At 37.0% G+C, this 17,775-nt stretch overlaps 1 protein-coding gene across 6 annotated transcripts in view; it reads right to left on the reverse strand.

The window, feature by feature from the left end:
* Positions 1-17,775, reverse strand: part of SESTD1 (SEC14 and spectrin domain containing 1) — a 216,507-nt gene that overhangs the window by 18,944 nt on the left and 179,788 nt on the right. For all 6 annotated transcript variants that reach the window (XM_057551166.1, XM_057551169.1, XM_057551167.1 and 3 more), the window contains 2 exons: positions 16,249-16,460; positions 5,010-5,132 (listed from right to left, as the gene is read on the reverse strand). In XM_057551166.1, the coding sequence (XP_057407149.1) occupies positions 5,010-5,132; positions 16,249-16,460 (335 nt within the window). The remainder of the gene's footprint in view (positions 1-5,009; positions 5,133-16,248; positions 16,461-17,775) is intronic.

The following is a 17,775-nucleotide window of genomic DNA, read 5'->3' on the forward strand; positions in this document are numbered from 1 at the left end:
GATACTGCTAAATACCTACAATCACAAGACAGTCCCTACAACAAAGATTTATCAATAAATAAATCAGCAATGCCAAGGTTGAGAAAACCTGTTCTCTACAGCTGTCCCTCGGTGTCCTTGGGGGATTGGTGCCAGGGATTCCAAATTCCAGCCATGCTCAAGTCCCAATTTACGTAAAATACTTTCTAACCACACAGTGATTATAAAGTTAATGGAGACTGACTGATTTAAAGCAGAAAATATTGCCTGAGAAAATGATCACTGTTGTGTTCTAAATCGAAAGGGATTTCAGTCTTATCTATAGTACTTACAAATTTAGTTAATGCTCTAAATAAGTTGGTCTAATTCTTTGAAGAAGTAATAACAGTGATTCAGAGAAAAACAGTAAACTAAAGGATAAAAGACCTGAGATATTATTTCTTGCAGTGAGAACTCTCTATATCAGATCACCTGGGGTGCTTATTAAAAATACCTAAGCGCCTCCCCACCTACCAAATCAGAGTCTGTGGGGGTGGGGCTCTGCCACAGGCCTTTTAACAAACACATCAGGTGATTCTCATGACCATTAAGGGTTAAGAACTACCATCCTCAAGCTGATTTTTTTTTCCTGGTTTAAACTTGCAAACTATAGGCCCTAATAACCAGACCAGAGATGCAAACAATTTAAGAACTCCTGTGTCTCATGAAATTAACACCTGAAATTAGAACTGAGGTTGTCATAGAGAAATAATCAGTCTCTCTGGGATGTGGGGGAAAAAATCTTATATATATAAATATAAATATATATATATATATACACACACACACACATATTTTAATCAAAATGTTCCTTCCTAGGAAATTGGGGAACATAAAATTTATAGAACCTCAGATGAACAGGCTGCATTCAGTTCAGTTATGGTCATTCTCTGGTTTACCTCTCATAAACATTTAATTGTATAGAAAATGATTATTTCTAGCCCCCTCCCCCAGAAAAAAAAAACCACACACACAGAAACAAAAACAAACTTAAAAAAACAATCCACCACCAAGATATGGGATTTGGATTAAGATGGTAAATAAGAAATGAACCTGCAACACCCATTTATGATAAAAGCCCTGCAGAAAGTAGGCATAGAGGGAACTTTCCTCAACATAATAAAGGCCATATATGACAAACCCACAGCCAACATTGTCCTCAATGGTGAAAAACTGAAACCATTTCCACTAAGATCAGGAACAAGACAAGGTTGCCCACTCTCACCACTATTATTCAACATAGTTTTGGAAGTGTTAGCCACAGCAATCAGAGAAGACAAAGAAATAAAAGGAATCCAAATCGGAAAAGACGAAGTAAAGCTGTCACTATTTGCAGATGACATGATACTATACATAGAGAATCCTAAAGATGCTACCAGAAAACTCCTAGAGCTAATCAATGAATTTGGTAAAGTGGCAGGATACAAAATTAATGCACAGAAATCTCTTGCATTTCTATACACTAATGATGAAAACTCTGAAAGTGAAATTAAGAAAACACTCCCATTTACCATTGCAACAAAAAGAATAAAATATCTAGGAATAAACCTACCTAAGGAGACAAAAGACCTGTATGCAGAAAATTATAAGACACTGATGAAAGAAATTAAAGATGATACAAATAGATGGAGAGATATACCATGTTCCTGGATTGGAAGAATCAACATTGTGAAAATGACTCTACTACCCAAAGCAATCTACAGATTCAATGCAATCCCTATCAAACTACCACTGGCATTTTTCACAGAACTAGAACAAAAAATTTCACAATTTGTATGGAAACACAAAAGACCCCGAATAGCCAAAGCAATCTTGAGAACGAAAAATGGAGCTGGGGGAATCAGGCTCCCTGACTTCAGACTATATTACAAAGCTTCAGTAATCAAGACAGTTTGGTACTGGCACAAAAACAGAAATACAGATCAATGGAACAGGATAGAAAGCCCAGAGATAAACCCACACACATATGGTCACCTTATCTTTGATAAAGGAGGCAAGCATATACAGTGGAGAAAAGACAGCCTCTTCAATAAGTGGTGCTGGGAAAATTGGACAGGAACATGTAAAAGTATGAAATTAGAACACTCCCTGACACCATGCACAAAAATAAACTCAAAATGGATTAAAGACCTAAGTGTAAGGGCAGACACTATCAAACTCTTAGAGGAAAACATAGGCAGAACACTCTATGACATACATCACAGCAAGATTCTTTTTGACCCAGCTCCCAGAGAAATGGAAATAAGAACACAAATAAACAAATGGGACCTAATGAAACTTAAAAGCTTTTGCACAGCAAAGGAAACCATAAACAAGACCAAAAGACAACCCTCAGAATGGGAGAAAATATTTGCAAATGAAGCAACTGACAAAGGATTAATCTCCAAGATTTACAAGCAGCTCATGCAGCTCAATAACAAAAAAACGAACAACCCAATCCAAAAATGGGCAGAAGATCTAAATAGACATTTCTCCAAAGAAGATATACAGATGGCCTACAGACACATGAAAGAATGCTCAACATCATTAATCATTAGAGAAATGCAAATCAAAACTACAATGAGATATCATCTCACACCGGTCAGAATGGCCATCATCAAAAAATCTAGAAACAATAAATGCTGGAGAGGGTGTGGAGGAAAGGGAACACTCTTGCACTGCTGGTGGGAATGTAAATTGATACAGCCACTATGGAGAACAGTATGGAGGTTCCTTAAAAAACTACAAATAGAACTACCATACGACCCAGCAATCCCACTACTGGGCATATACCCTGAGAAAACCATAGGTCAAAAAGAGTCATGTACCAAAATGTTCATTGCAGCTCTATTTACAATAGCCAGGACATGGAAGCAACCTAAATGTCCATCGACAGATGAATGGATAAAGAAGATGTGGCACATATATACAATGGAATATTACTCAGCCATAAAAAGAAATGAAATGGAGGTATTTGTAGTGAGGTGGATGGAGTTAGAGTCTGTCATACAGAGTGAAGTAAGTCAGAAAGAGAAAAACAAATACAGTATGCTAACACATATATACGGAATCTAAGGAAAAAAAAAAAAAAGGCCATGAAGAGCCTAGTGGCAAGACGGGAATAAAGACACAGACCTACTAGAGAATGGACTTGAGGATATGGGGAGGGGGTGGGGTGAGATGTGACAGGGTAAGAGAGTGTCATGGACATATATACACTACCAAATGTAAAATAGATAACTAGTGGGAAGCAGCCGCATAGCACAGGGAGATCAACTCGGTGCTTTGTGACCACCTAGAGGGGTGGGATGGGGAGGGTGGGAGGGAGGGAGATGCAAGAGGGAAGAGAAATGGGAACATATTGTATATGTATAACTGATTCACTTTGTTATAAAGCAGAAGCTAACACACTATTGTAAGGCAATTATACTTCAATAAAGATGTTTAAAAAAAAAAAAAAAAAAAGAAATGAACCTGGATGTTCACATACTAGCAAAGAGCAGTCATCAGGACTGACACTGGAAATGTATGTGAATTGGTGGTGATGCACAGTTGGTGAAATGATGGGTATTTATACTTTATACTATGATATAGGAATCTCAATCTAGGAGGAAAGAAACACTGCCAACTCACTTAGGCTAATACCTTAGGAAGAAATGGGGTCTTGATTCTTTACGCAGACCTGTTTTGCTGCTTACTATAAGGCACAACACACCAGTATTCTCTTCGGAGACCAGAAGTCAGTACTGTGGGATGGGGAGACACTGACAGAATCCTAAAGCAACGTCAGAGATTTATGCTTCTGCACCTTCCTATTATGTGCTTTTCCTACCACTCACCTACCTCCACCTAAAAGCTAAAGTAAGATTACTGGACGAAAATACTTTAAAAATTATTTTAAGTTATTATAATCATTTTCATACACCTTAATATTTCTTCTGTTGTGCTTACCTACTATTCAAAAACCAAGTAAACTTCTCATTGCCACTCCTTGACAAAGAACTATATATTAGTAGCATTTTCATTTTCTATATATTAGCATTGAATATCCTAATCAATTTGGGTTTATTTTTAGCTTTATTTCTGAATTATGGTTTTATAAAGAATCTAAAATGTAATACTTGACAGAGTGCTTTAACACAAAATGGTATATTAAAAGTTTCTCCAAATTCTGCCCATATTAAGCAATCAATACACTAAGAATTTGTCATTATAGTTTCGTAAGACCTGAACAATTCCAAAATAGGCTTTAAAGTGTTGACTTTTATTTACAAAGAGAAAAGAAAACTTTAAATATTAGAACATCTTAAAAATAAGCTGATATACGCGTCCTGCAGCAAACAATCTATTCTCAAGGTGACAATGCAGTGCCACCTATTGGTTAAAACAGCGCAATTCAAGTTTTGCCTTTTAGAATTTCATGGAATTTTTTTTTCTGAATATTTTCAATCTCTGGTTGGTTGAATCCTTGGATGTGCATGGAACCTGTGGATATGGAGGGGCCAACTGTATATATATTATCTTTGTAATTTTCCTAGTTAGTACTTGTAAGAGACTTAAATATGAAATTCCATAATTGAAAAATCTATATATTTTATGCATTTCACAGGTTCCAACATAATGGTTTTTCTTTTTATGCTGAAAAAAAACCTGAATACTTTGTATTTAACTTACAGCTCCTGTTCCTGAGGTTATACTTTTTAAATTCAGGACTAGATAAAGGTTGTATTTTTGTACTATCACTCTTTCTTCTGTTACACTAGTTTTTAAAATTTCACATGAATTGTGTTTCTATAAAAATATATAATTAAGCTATACTGGAGACAAAACCAAAACCAAACTTCTAATGAGTATGTACTAAGTGGTCAAAATGTACTTGATAGCCATTAAACATACCGTACTTTATGCCCCTAAACCAAGGTGTACAGCAACTTATCACTTAGTACCACACATGCTATTAATTATGCACATTAACAATAGCTCTGTAACTTGCAGAGGAAAGAGCCTCTCACACTGTGCTGGCTCTCGATCTCTTCGTGCTTCTGCTGTAGGGCTTGGGAAGCCCGAATGGAGTCTCCAATCCCCCACTGGGCTCTCAGCTGTTCTGATCCAGGCCCTTCAAGCCAGTTCACAACCTATGAACGGAAGTTGAGATGAAATTGTTAAATAATCAAAAACTTTTCAAACTTTCATTCTAATTGGTTTTCCCTTCCCAAAGTTCCTCAAGTATTTTTAATTTAAATTCTTTAAATTCTATTGTATAGGCAGTAAACGTTTCTTCTACTATACAGCTATAATGTGACTTTTCCAAAACCTAAATTTGATAAAATGTACATTACAGCACCTCAGGCTTTCAGCTATCTGATCACCTGCCAGGCTAAAAGAAATATGACATGCTCCCATAAAAGAGGCTTAAAAATTAACTTATGATGATAAGAAAATTAGAGAACTATAGGATTTAGAATTGGAAGGGACACCAGAAATGACATTGGTCAAATTTCTTATCTAATACTTAAGAAAACTGAGTTTCAGAGAGATTAAGTGACTTGTTCAAGGTAACATAATTCATTATTAAAAAACTAGGACTAAAAGCCATGTGTCCTGACTCATACTCTAAAGTTCCTTCCAAAGCACTCATAAAACAGAATCAATTAACTGATATAAAGTTAAAATACTATTTTTCTCACTTTGAAAAGAAAATTAAAAACTGTAGAATTATACTACTGCAGTACCCTCTAGGGGTTCTTCTTAGGATCAGCCAAACATTCAGACCCACAAGACCATCTGAAGTCCCCTTGGCACCAAGTCTACTCAGAAGGATGAAGGGAAGGGACTACAGTCTGCCAGGGTAGCAGCACTGGGTGCTTCTCTTCTGCCGGGTCCCTGAAGGAGACCAACAGTTCAGGAGATGAGATCCATATGGGACAGATATGGGAGACACTCTGGCATCAAAACCTCACACCACACAGGCATCATGCCCATTATAAAAGTCACTGAGCTCCAAGATGCCCAAAGTTATGCCTTCCATCAAGTATTAACAGTTCTCCCAGTCCAGAGCCAGAATAATTTTTACTACAAGCAATGTCGCCTGGTAACACAGTTGGTATTTTTATCAGGTTTTCAAGGGAACAGACCTAGATACTTAAGCAAAGATCAAATTCTCATGCACAAGAAAGGGTTTTGTTTTCTCTACCCACAAACATATATACTCTAAAACTACACACAGTGAAGTAATTCTAACAGAAAAAAATATTGACCAGCTTTACCAAGCTGAATTACCTATTTATCAAGCTAAATTACAATCAGGAAGTCAACAACAGCTAAACTTAGGATATGCCCTGAATCTAAACTTAGGAAAGGTCCCAAGAAGTGAATGAGGATGTCTGTGCAGCATATTAGAGACTCAGTGGACAGACAGGCTAACCTTATCACAGACCCACAGTGCATTCCATAGTTATTACTAGGTTAAAATATATTTAAAATCTAAGAGTTTAAGTAATTTTAATAATCGTATAAAAGTACCACATCATAGGGAAAAATCATGTGTGTTTCCTTCCATTCATTAATTTTTCACACGCATTGCATTTTCATATGTCACTCCAGATTTAAGTGCTGCAGCCGATTGTCAGAGTACAAGTCATTTCTATCCTGTGTTTTTCACTTCCTTGTGGCTACAGTTATAATCATTTTAATGGCTCAAAACCCCTTTTTTAAGAAGGCCAGCCTCCTTGCCTGCCTCCCTCCTTTGCTCCCTCCCATCTGTACAAACAACCAACTAACTCACCCCACTAAGAGCTAAGTAAGCAACGTCCTACCTCAAGTAACTATTATACCTGCTTTCACAACTCCAATTCTCTATTGTTGAGCATCTAAGTAATTTTAAGATGAACATATATATAGCAGTTATGCAACAGAATTTTTTTCTAAATCTCTATTGCTTTCCTAGAAAACATTTTCAATAGAGATCTTGGGTCCAATGATGATACAATGTTAATCGCTAGTAGTATACATTATAAAATTACTCTCTAAAACACTTGTTTCTATTTGAAACATCCAAGTCATGAAAGTTTTAACTGAGAATAACCTTTGCAAGGTATATAAACTGACTACTGCTTTTACTTTATTTTATTTTTTTTTTATTTTCTGAGATTCTCAGTGCAATTTATTGAGAAACACCCACGTGGGGGCTCTGGGAGAAACAGTATCTCTTTCTGACAACAAATATATTTTGTCGTTTCAAAAAAAACTCTGGAAATGGGGTTCTTGTCCTCAGTCTACTTCAAGCTTAATGTAAGAGATGAGATGGGTAGTCAACCAAAATAATGCAGCAATGATTACATTTAATTTGAAAGCATTTATATTTATTACAAAAGTGGGTTAGAAACAGTAACTAAGAAAAAAGTTGGCTAGATCATAAGAATGTTGGTAAGTTCCTACGTGAATGATACTTCCTACGTGAATGATACTAACTTTGAGTAAAATTAGGGGAAAGTTTCCTGGAAAACAACGTAGATGTGATCTACTTTTGAATTTTATATCTTCGTACACAGATGGGTAAAAAACAGCAAGACTTTTTGTTTTCTTAATAACCAGAGGGGAAAAACAGAACTACATACTAAATAAAAATCTTTTCATGAGGACCCAATACTCATCTTTGCTTAAATATTCCTCCCAGTGTGAAATCCTATACTGGTTCTGCATTACATTCGTGATGAAATGTGGCTATCTGGCATGGCCATACAATGCCATGGATGATGGGGCCCTGCCTATCCTTCACCATTTCCTTCTTTAACCGAGCCCACGTTGAACGTTTAGTGCTCCCCAAGGGCGCCACGTTCTCTCACTAGTCTTGCTTCGACATGGGTTGTCCTCCTGCCTGAAATCTTTTGAGCCCCTTCTCTTCGTGACCTCCTTTTCATCTTTCAAGATTCATCTCACGCTATAGATTTTGATGATTTTGGTTTTAAGTTTTCTACTGAACTGTTTATTTTTCTTTTGATCCTTTTTTTAAAATGAGTTATTTTTTCATTTCCAAGGGGTTGGATGCTTTTGATCTGTTTGAACTTACACTATTGATTTCTAGTTGTCAAACGAATTCAAATAAAGATGACATTCTTGTGATTATTCTCATTATTTCTTTTTAATTTTGAAACTGCCTACATAATGAGAATACTTTAAAGAGCATTATTATAAATTATGCGTTTTAGAGTTATAATTTAGAGCAATGTTCTCAAACCAAAAACCCTTAGAGTCATTCTTGACTCTTCTTTTTTTCCTTTTACACCCTGCATATCTGATACCCCTGGAATCCTGTTGTTTTGACTTTCAAAATAAACCTGGTTCTAAGCCTACTTCAGGCCTTACCTAGATTCTTGTGGTAGCCTCCCAACCAGGTTTTCTGCTTTTAGTTTTGCCCCCTACATGGCTGACTATTACTTCTAAAATACTTCCACCAAGTTTAAAACAGAAATCTCTTCAGGTGTATTTCTAAATATTAGTGAGAATGAATAAATTGCAAATGTTTGCTTACTAACAGTACATGATCTTTTGAGATTTCTCTCTTTATGTGTGCGCCCATTTATGTCCTAGTATCTTAAATATTAATATATTCTTAGCTTCCACCTTCTCTTTATAAGGTTTTAATACTAAAGAGCAAAAACTCAAAAACAAAAAAGTCCAAGTATTATTTTTGACTCACTGGAATAGCCTAACTGCTATGATTTTCTTTGCTAAATTCTGTTTTTAGAGTCCTAAATTCATCTGCAAACCTCTACTGCCAGGTACTCTTTAGAATACAATGCTTTGTTCCTCAACATCTCCACTTTTTCTGCTTTACTCTTTTGTATGAGCTATATTTGGAGGGGCAGGGTACTAGCATCCTGTTTGTCTCTGCTAGCCTGTGGAAAGTATCACTCTTTCACAAAAGAGACAGATGAGCAGTTCGGTCTTAAGGAAGCACTAGGCATGACTCTGAAATTCTGGCTCTGCTCCTAGGAGTTGAAAGACTTTGGTCCATCACCTTTGAAATGGTGTTAATGCTACCTACTGTACAGGGCTCTTGTCAGGATTATACAGTCATTACGTAAGACACTTAAGCACAGTAGATGATACCAATAGCTGTTAGCCTCTTTGCTTTCCCCACTTTTTCTGAAGAAAAAAGCCTAGCTCCTTCTATTTATTCACTCTCTATAAACTATGTCTCACATCTGCATTTTACAGTAAAACCCATATGTTTTTTAATCCCCGAACTAAGTGTTTTTAGTCTATGCTTTTAAAAAAATGGGAATAGGGCTTCCCTGGTGGCGCAGTGGTTGAGAATCTGCCTGCTAATGCAGGGGACACGGGTTCGAGCCCTGGTCTGGGAAGATCCCGCATGCCACGGAGCAGCTGGGCCCGTGAGCCACAACTACTGAGCCTGCGCGTCTGGAGCCTGTGCCCCGCAACGGGAGGGGCCGCGATAGTGAAAGGCCCGCGCACCGCGATGAAGAGCGGTCCCCGCACCGCGATGAAGAGTGGCCCCCACTTGCCGCAACTAGAGAAAGCCCTCGCACGAACCGAAGACCCAACACAGCCAAAAATAAATAAATAAATAAATAAAGTAGCTATAAAAAAAATTAAAAAAAAAAAAAGGGAATAAAAAGAGTAAGTTTTAAGAAAGCTCATGTAAACACTTTGAAACAAGTTTCCATTCCCTTTGGGGGACTCAATTGCTTCTCACTGATTACTATGTATTACGAATATGAATATAGAAATAGATATACAATGGCATTTAAGTATTTTAAACAATTAATAAATTATTTCACTAAAAATGTCTAAATTCTAAAAATAAGGGTGGAATGAAAATAACTCAAATTTTAACTAATTAATGTGCTATATATTATTTTTAAAAACGTAAGGCAACATTATTTAAAATTTAAACCTTGAAACTCTAGAAAACTTTTAAACAGTAGAAACAAAAGAGGCAGGTTAATATAAATCATGATAACTGGGGAAAAACAATTCATTAGCAGGGAACTTTCAAAGAGTTATAAATTTAAAAATAAATTTTAAATAAAGCAAAGACATCTCCTTGGCACACACACACACAAAAACAGTTACACAGTCAAGTGTACATATAGTTTTAACGTATGCTGAAAGTAATTTCCCTTAGAATGCAACATCAGTAACGTAAACACCATAAATATATGACTATTTCTAATAAAAATGATGCAAACTGAGGTTGATGCCCCAGTAAATAAATCTATTTAAATGCATTAATGATGGTGGTTTGCCAAACTGGGTTATAAAACTTAATTTCAATCAGGACATCTTGCTCATCAGTCAATCTGAATATTAACTTACTGCAAAAACAGTTTCATGCACAATCCATATCAATGTGACCTCTCAAACGGTTACATTTATATGCAAAGTATAACCTTGGAGATGTGCTCTTAGAATCCACCATGACAAGTATTTGGAGAGGCCAAAATTGCATGTGACTATCCATCATTTTTTCCTGGCCAGGCTGATTTCTAAAGACTGCATGAGAGAATATCTAGAAGCATGTTAGGTCAAACCAGGTAGACGGGCATATCAAGCAGATGTCAAGCATCTGACCAGAAGAAAGAATATGGAGAACTGGGATCACAGCCTCCAGCTGTATACTTTAGCAACTCAGAGTTATCCTATTTTGCATCTATGGTTCCTTTCTACAAAGGAAGAAAATCACATGGATGATTCTAGAAATAACATTTGCAATGCTGGCAGAAATTACTGCCACAATAAATAATGAGAATAGCGATAGCTTATTTCAGTGAAGTGGCATCATCTCCTATCCAGAAGTACGTGAAATCTGATTTTTAAATGTAGCGGCAGCAACATGGAGAACTTCTGCATTCCACGTGAAGTCTAATGCTACCGATCTGAACTGTGGGGAATAAATGGCTGACAACTACAATGGTTATTACCATATAGTTTATCTATTAGAGCTATTGGTTTCTTTTTCATTATGTTCTGTTTTCAGTGATAAATCAGTAAAAAAAAGATGTGGAAAATTTCAACTTTCATTAATTTTACACAAGCAGAGGTAGTCAACTTTATGATTATCTTTATATAAACATCAAAAAATTTCATTTTCCCCAAATTTGCAAGACTGAAGATGGTAGTTTATATTCTGTGTGTGCAGACATGATCAATATATGTTACTAAATAGCTAAACTTAAGTAATCATTTTGGCAAGAGAAATAGAACTTTCCCTAAAATGTGACCTGTGAAAAACAGTGTAGAAACCATCACCTGATGAATATTAATGCTCTAACCAATTCACATATAACGCTTATAAAGAAAACTGAACTGTAATGAGGTTTATTTGTTTTTAACAATAATCTCATGACCATCACCACCATCATTATAAGTATCATCATCATCTCCTTTCTCTAGTTTCTTTATTCTTTATCCAGTTGAGCTGGTCCATCATTTCAAAAATGCATGTCAATACATTAACTCCTTTGCCCCTGATGTCACATAGCAAAGCACAAATGCTGGGGGAATCCCATCACCCACATCCTCTGGTGCCCGCACATCAACAGCCAGCCATGAATTGACAGGGTCACATAACAGGCCAGAAAGTTTCCACCATAAGTTCAAGATCAGCACTATCTAAAAATACATCTATACTTCCATGGTAATTTCACTCTTCCAATCCACAAAATGAAAATTTTGAATCATTTCCACACCATTTAAACCTCTAACCCTCTTTAACTACTGCCCTCCCCATCCCCGCCCTGCCTCCAAACCTCCACCACCAAAGAGATTCCCTGTCTCTTACTTAAAAAAAAAAAAAACCAAACAAAAAACAACAACAACAAAACCTAATCACTCAAGAACTACTTCATCTTCTTGATGCCTGACTTATATATATGGAGGCAACTCTGGATCATCCTACCATCTCCCTCCTGTTACAAAGGAAGAGTTCTCCCTCCTCCATTCTAAAGCTAATCCCTTCAGCTCTGCTTTGGAGTCCATTCACTTCCACCTTGTCACGAACTTGATAGTATTAATTATTCTCTCTTCCATGTTCAACTCCTCCCTCCAAACATATACTTCCCCCCTAGAATTTAAGCCTCTTAGTTTTCCATATTACAAACACAAACTAACAAAAACAAACTACACTTGACCCCAGCTGTGGGCTGAACTGTGTCCCCACACTCCCCATATGCTCAAGTCCTAACTCCCAGTGCTTCAGGATGTAACCATATTTATTTGAAGACAGGTCTTTAAAGAGGCACTTAAATTAAAATGAGGTGGGCTTCCCTGGTGGCGCAGTGGTTGAGAATCTGCCTGCTAATGCAGGGGACACGGGTTCGAGCCCTGGTCTGGGAAGATCCCACATGCCACGGAGCAACTAGGCCCGTGAGCCACAACTACTGAGCCTGCGCGTCTGGAGCCTGTGCTCCGCAACAAGAGAGGCCCGCGCACCGCGATGAAGAGTGGCTCCCGCTTGCCGCAACTAGAGAAAGCCCTCGCACAGAAACGAAGACCCAACACAGCCAAAAATAAATAAATAAATAAATAAATAAACTCCAATCTCTTTAAAAAAAAAAAAAAATTAAAATGAGGTTATTAAAGTGGGCCCTAATCTAATATGACTGGTGTCCTTAAAAGGAGAGGAAATTTGGACACAGGCAGGTAGAGAGGGAAGATGATATGAAGACATAGGGAGAAGGCATCAGCAAGCCAAAGAGAGAGGCCTGGAACAGATCCTTCCCTCACTGCCCTCAGGTGGAATCAACCCTGCTAACTCCTTGATCTTGGGTTTTTAGCCTCCAGAAAGATGAGGAAATACATTTCTATTGTTAAGTCCCCTAGTCTGTAGTACTTTGTTACAGCAGACCTAGCAAATTAATACACCCTCACTTCTAGGCACTGCTCTGTTTCTCATCTTTCCTTCAGAGACAAAATTCTCAGCGAGTTCCCTACACTCCACGTCTCCTTCACCACACCGCACTTTCATTCCTGAATTCACTCCAATGTGCTACTGGCCCTGCTACTCCATACCCTGGGATCACCAACGACCTTGACCTTGTGGATTCTTAGTGAACATGTTAAGTCTTCCTCTTTTTCAATCTTCCAGCAGCATTCGACAGGGTTCCCAACTCCTTCCCTGACATGCTTTCTTCTTTTGACTTCCAGGACACAGAGCTCTTCACACTTTCCTTCTTCATCTCTGGCCAATCCTCCACTGCCTTCTCTTCAGGAGTATGCTACTCTATCTTGTCATTAAATGCTGGAGCTTCTCAAAGCTCAGTTACAAAGCCCTCTTCTCATCTACTCTCAGCTCTTTCCTTGGGAAATTCTCACCCACATCAATGCTTTAATTACCATTCATACACAGATGACAAACAAGTATGTTACCAGCTCAGACTTCTCATTTCTGGACCTGTTTGGGACTACCTTTATATATCTTCTCTTAGATGTCTCAACGTCTCCTGAAATTCACCATGTCTAAAACCAAACTCATGATTTTCCACACCTTTTCCACCTGCATGTAAACCCAAACCTGTCCAATTTCCCTAATTAGACAACACCAACATCCATTAAGTCTTGCAAGCCAGAAAAATGCTTCATCTCTGATACTGTCTTCTTTCTCACCCTTCCTCCCTCCACTCTCCTTGGGACTTGAGTGGTTGCAATTTTACAACTATTTGTGTAGTTATGTAGCCATGCACCAAAAGGCAGGACACCCTGTCTGTTGTTACTCACCATTACAGTCCACGGAGCACAATGTCACACTATTGTAGATACTCATTTCTTTAACGAGTGAGCAAATAATAGATAATACTAATAAAAACTCGTAGGTGCCAAGCTAAACATTTTATTAAAATTATCTTCTTAATCTCTGTAACAGCCCTATTAAGTAGGTATTATTATTATTATTGTTATTGTTTTCCTCACTTTACTGAGGAGGAAGCTAGGGCATAGAGGAGTACACTTCCTTCCCAAGAACAAACTTGAAAGTGGCAGAAGAGAGTGGACCCAGGTTACTGGGGTACTTGTATACCACTATGCTATTCCATCTTTATGGTTTTCAAAGATACTCTCAAGCCATTTAACTAAAGTTTACCTGAGTTTAATACAAGCTATCTTTAATTTATGAATATATTATGTAGAAAAAATTATATATAATTAACATATGCTCAGAAATCTTCAGTTTCTATGTAGTTATCATGAGATAAAGCCTAAATCCTGTTGCCTGGAATTCAAGATCTTCCAGGATCCAACTCCTTTCCTCCTTTCAAGCCTTTTTCCCCATGACACCCTGATGCTCTAGTCAGGGGTCAGCAAACTACAGCTTACAGGCCAATTCTAGCCTACCACCTATTTTTATAAATAAAGTTTTACTGAAACACAGCCAAACACATTTGTTTACATAATGACTATGCATTACAATGGCAGTTAAATAGCCACGGGTTCAAGAAAAACTGTATGGTCCAAGAAGCCTAAACATTTACTATGTGGCCCTTTACAGAACAAGTTTTCCAACAGCTGAACTAGAATTCTAGGCTACAATCTAGTTCAATGGGAACAAATATAATAGCTAGCATTAGCTGAGTGCTGGGTTCTTTCAACAAACCTTTCAAAAGAGGTCCTGTTACCCCTGTTTTATGTAATGAAAGAAAGAAGGAAGAGAGAGAAAGAGAAGAAGGGAAAAAAGAAAGAAGGAAGTCCAACTGAGGCTCAGGTGGGTGAATAACGTGACCATGATCACACAGCAAATAAGTGGAAGAACTGGGATTCAGAGCATGCTCACTGACTATGTTCCATGACTCAAAGGCCAAACACTTTCCCTGGTGCCTACTGCTGCCTTTTTCTTCAATAGAACTTGGGATTTCATGTTATTGTTTATTCATGCTATTCTTTCTCCTCCACAGAATGCCAATTCTCCTTTAAAACCTAAAGGAGGTGCCTGGTGAAGTCTTACACATTCTTGGGGACAAGCTCAAGCACCACCTCTTTCCACTAAGTCTTCCAAGATCACCTGCAACCAGAGGAATAATCCTTCCACTGAATGCTTACAGCACTTCAGGCATTCCCTTGTGACACCTAACACTTTCCCCCCACTTAAGTTTAATGTAGCAAAACCCAAGTTTACCTTTATATCCTGTAGAAAAAGCACAATGCCTTCTATATAATAAGTACTTAACAAATACTTATCTAATGAATGAATCTAGATTAAAAACTTTGGGATAGGGGCTTCCCTGGTGGTGCAGTGGTTGAGAGTCTGCCTGCCAATGCAGGAGACACGGGTTCGAGCCCTGGTCTGGGAGGATCCCACGTGCCGCGGAGCGGCTGGGCCCGTGCGCCACAACTGCTGAGCCTGCGCGTCTGGAGCCTGTGCTCCGCAACAAGAGAGGCCGTGATGGTGGGAGGCCCGCGCACCGCGATGAAGAGTGGCCCCCGCTTGCCACAGCTAGAGAAGGCCCTCGCACAGAAACGAAGACCCAACACAGCCAAAAATAAATAAGTAAATAAATAAAAAATAAAAATAAAGGAATTCCTTTAAAAAAAAAAAAAAAGTAAAACAAATATCCTTCTTTAAAAAAAAAAAAAAAACTTTGGGATACTTCTAATCTGGATTTTTAAAGTGAAATATTTAAGATTTACTTCTTAATAATTCAACAGATCAAAATCCAGAATGTAGTCTAAATACAGAAATGTCTTCCTTAGTATCGATTTTTAGCACTTTTAACCTACTTATAAAAATCAATTTTAAAAGGAACTAAAAATTCATAAGAATTAAATATACTTAAAGTTTTCTATCAGTATCATAAAATAAGGAAACTTAATATTATAATTACTTATATTACACATTAACATTTTGCTAGGATAGAAAAACTCTTCATAATGCCCAAATTAAGAACAACAACAAAAAAACTTAAGTTATTAGAAATTTAAAATAAATCTAAGGTCAATAATAAAATGTTATTTATTCCAAGAATACAGAGACCACAAGTGATGTTTCCAACAGCTAGTTATTTTTGAAATTCTGATAGAGTAAGCTGAATGTCAATGTCATCACTGTAGAAATAATATAATTTAAATGCAAATACTAATTGTAAAAATAGTTTGAGAGTCTGGTTTGACATTTCTAAAGTTCTCTATATAATGTAAATAAGGCTTAGTATAAAATCAGGTACAGAGTAGAAATTACACACAGACACAAAAAAATTTAGATTTTAAAAAGAGTTTAATATGTTGGAATCAGACACCTACCTGCATCACCTTCTGTTGAATCTCTTCTAACTGTGTACGCTTACTACGTTGCCTACAAACTTCCTGGTAGCGGGTATATTGCTCTCGCAGTGAATCTAATAATTTCATAACCTGTGGCTGTGCAAGCAGTTCATCATCCATAGGAGACCACGAGACCCCTCCATCTGAGCCATTAAATCGACGCTGCTGTAGTTCAGATAACAATTCATGTCCTTTAAGAAGGAAGGATACTTATAATTAATATCCATAAAGAAATACAAATCTTACTTCTCAATCTTCTCAATTCTAATCCCTTATTTTTAGAACGTATCTGCCTATATATTTACCTACCAGGTCTTAAGTACTGAAATGCAATTTCTCAATTTATATAGATATAAATAGGAAAACTGCATGCGTACATATACATATGGATATATATACTATGTCATATATCATAGCTCTATCATATACAGACAGTCCCCGATTTAACGATGGTTTGATTTACAATTTTTCGACTTTATGATGGTGCATTCAGTTGAACCCGTACTTCAGATTTTGAATTTTTTCTTTTTCTGGGCTAGCAATATGCAGGACGATACTCTTTTGTGATGTTGGGCAGCAGCGGTGAACTGCAACTCCTAGTCAGCCACATGATCATGAGGGTAACAACTGATATACTGACAACCATTCTGTACTCATACAACTGTTCTGTTTTTCACTTTCAGTACATTATTCAATAAATTACACAAGATATTAAATACTGTATTATAAAATAGCTTTGTTTTAGATGATTTTGCCCAACTGTAGTCTACTGTAAGTGTTCTGAGCACGTTTAAGGTAGGCTAGGCTAGGCTATGATGTTCGGTACTTTAGGTGTATTAAATGTATTTCAACATGATATTTTCAACTTATGATGGGTTTATCAGGATGTAATCACACTGTAAGTTGAGGAAGATCTGTGTCATATATACTATATATGCCATACTGTATAGTAAGTATATAGTATATGTGGCACATATATTTTCTAGACCTATCTTTCTATCTATCACATTCTTGTTATTGGTGGATTCACTCCTCAGGACATTGTGCCAACCATTTCTCTGTAGAGTACAATTACAATCTGGGATTTCTGTCTGATGGTACTAATTAGTATGTTTTGTCTGATAGTCCTAATCAATACTAAGCGTTATGTTGCAGGATTTCACTATTAATCCATAACCTTAATCATAGCACCTAAAAGAAATGTTGGGGTGTAACAAATGTATGATTAAAGGGAGAAAGTCTTTACTACTGGTAGAAAATGACATTTAAATAATCTCTATTTATATAAATTTCTACAACATATTAACTGTGAATCATGAGGGGCCACACTAATATAAGAACTGCATTCAATGTTATTTGATTACAGCAAACTCGTGGAGAAAATCACTCATGCACAAGGAGTTAAAATTATAGAATGTGCAACATCTAAAGCTATTAAGTATAACATTAACAATTTTATAAGATGACGCTGGTCAGACCACTGATGACCAATTTCAAGATGACTGT

This window comes from Balaenoptera acutorostrata, chromosome 8 (assembly GCF_949987535.1).
Source record: "Balaenoptera acutorostrata chromosome 8, mBalAcu1.1, whole genome shotgun sequence".
NCBI lineage: Eukaryota > Metazoa > Chordata > Mammalia > Artiodactyla > Balaenopteridae > Balaenoptera > Balaenoptera acutorostrata.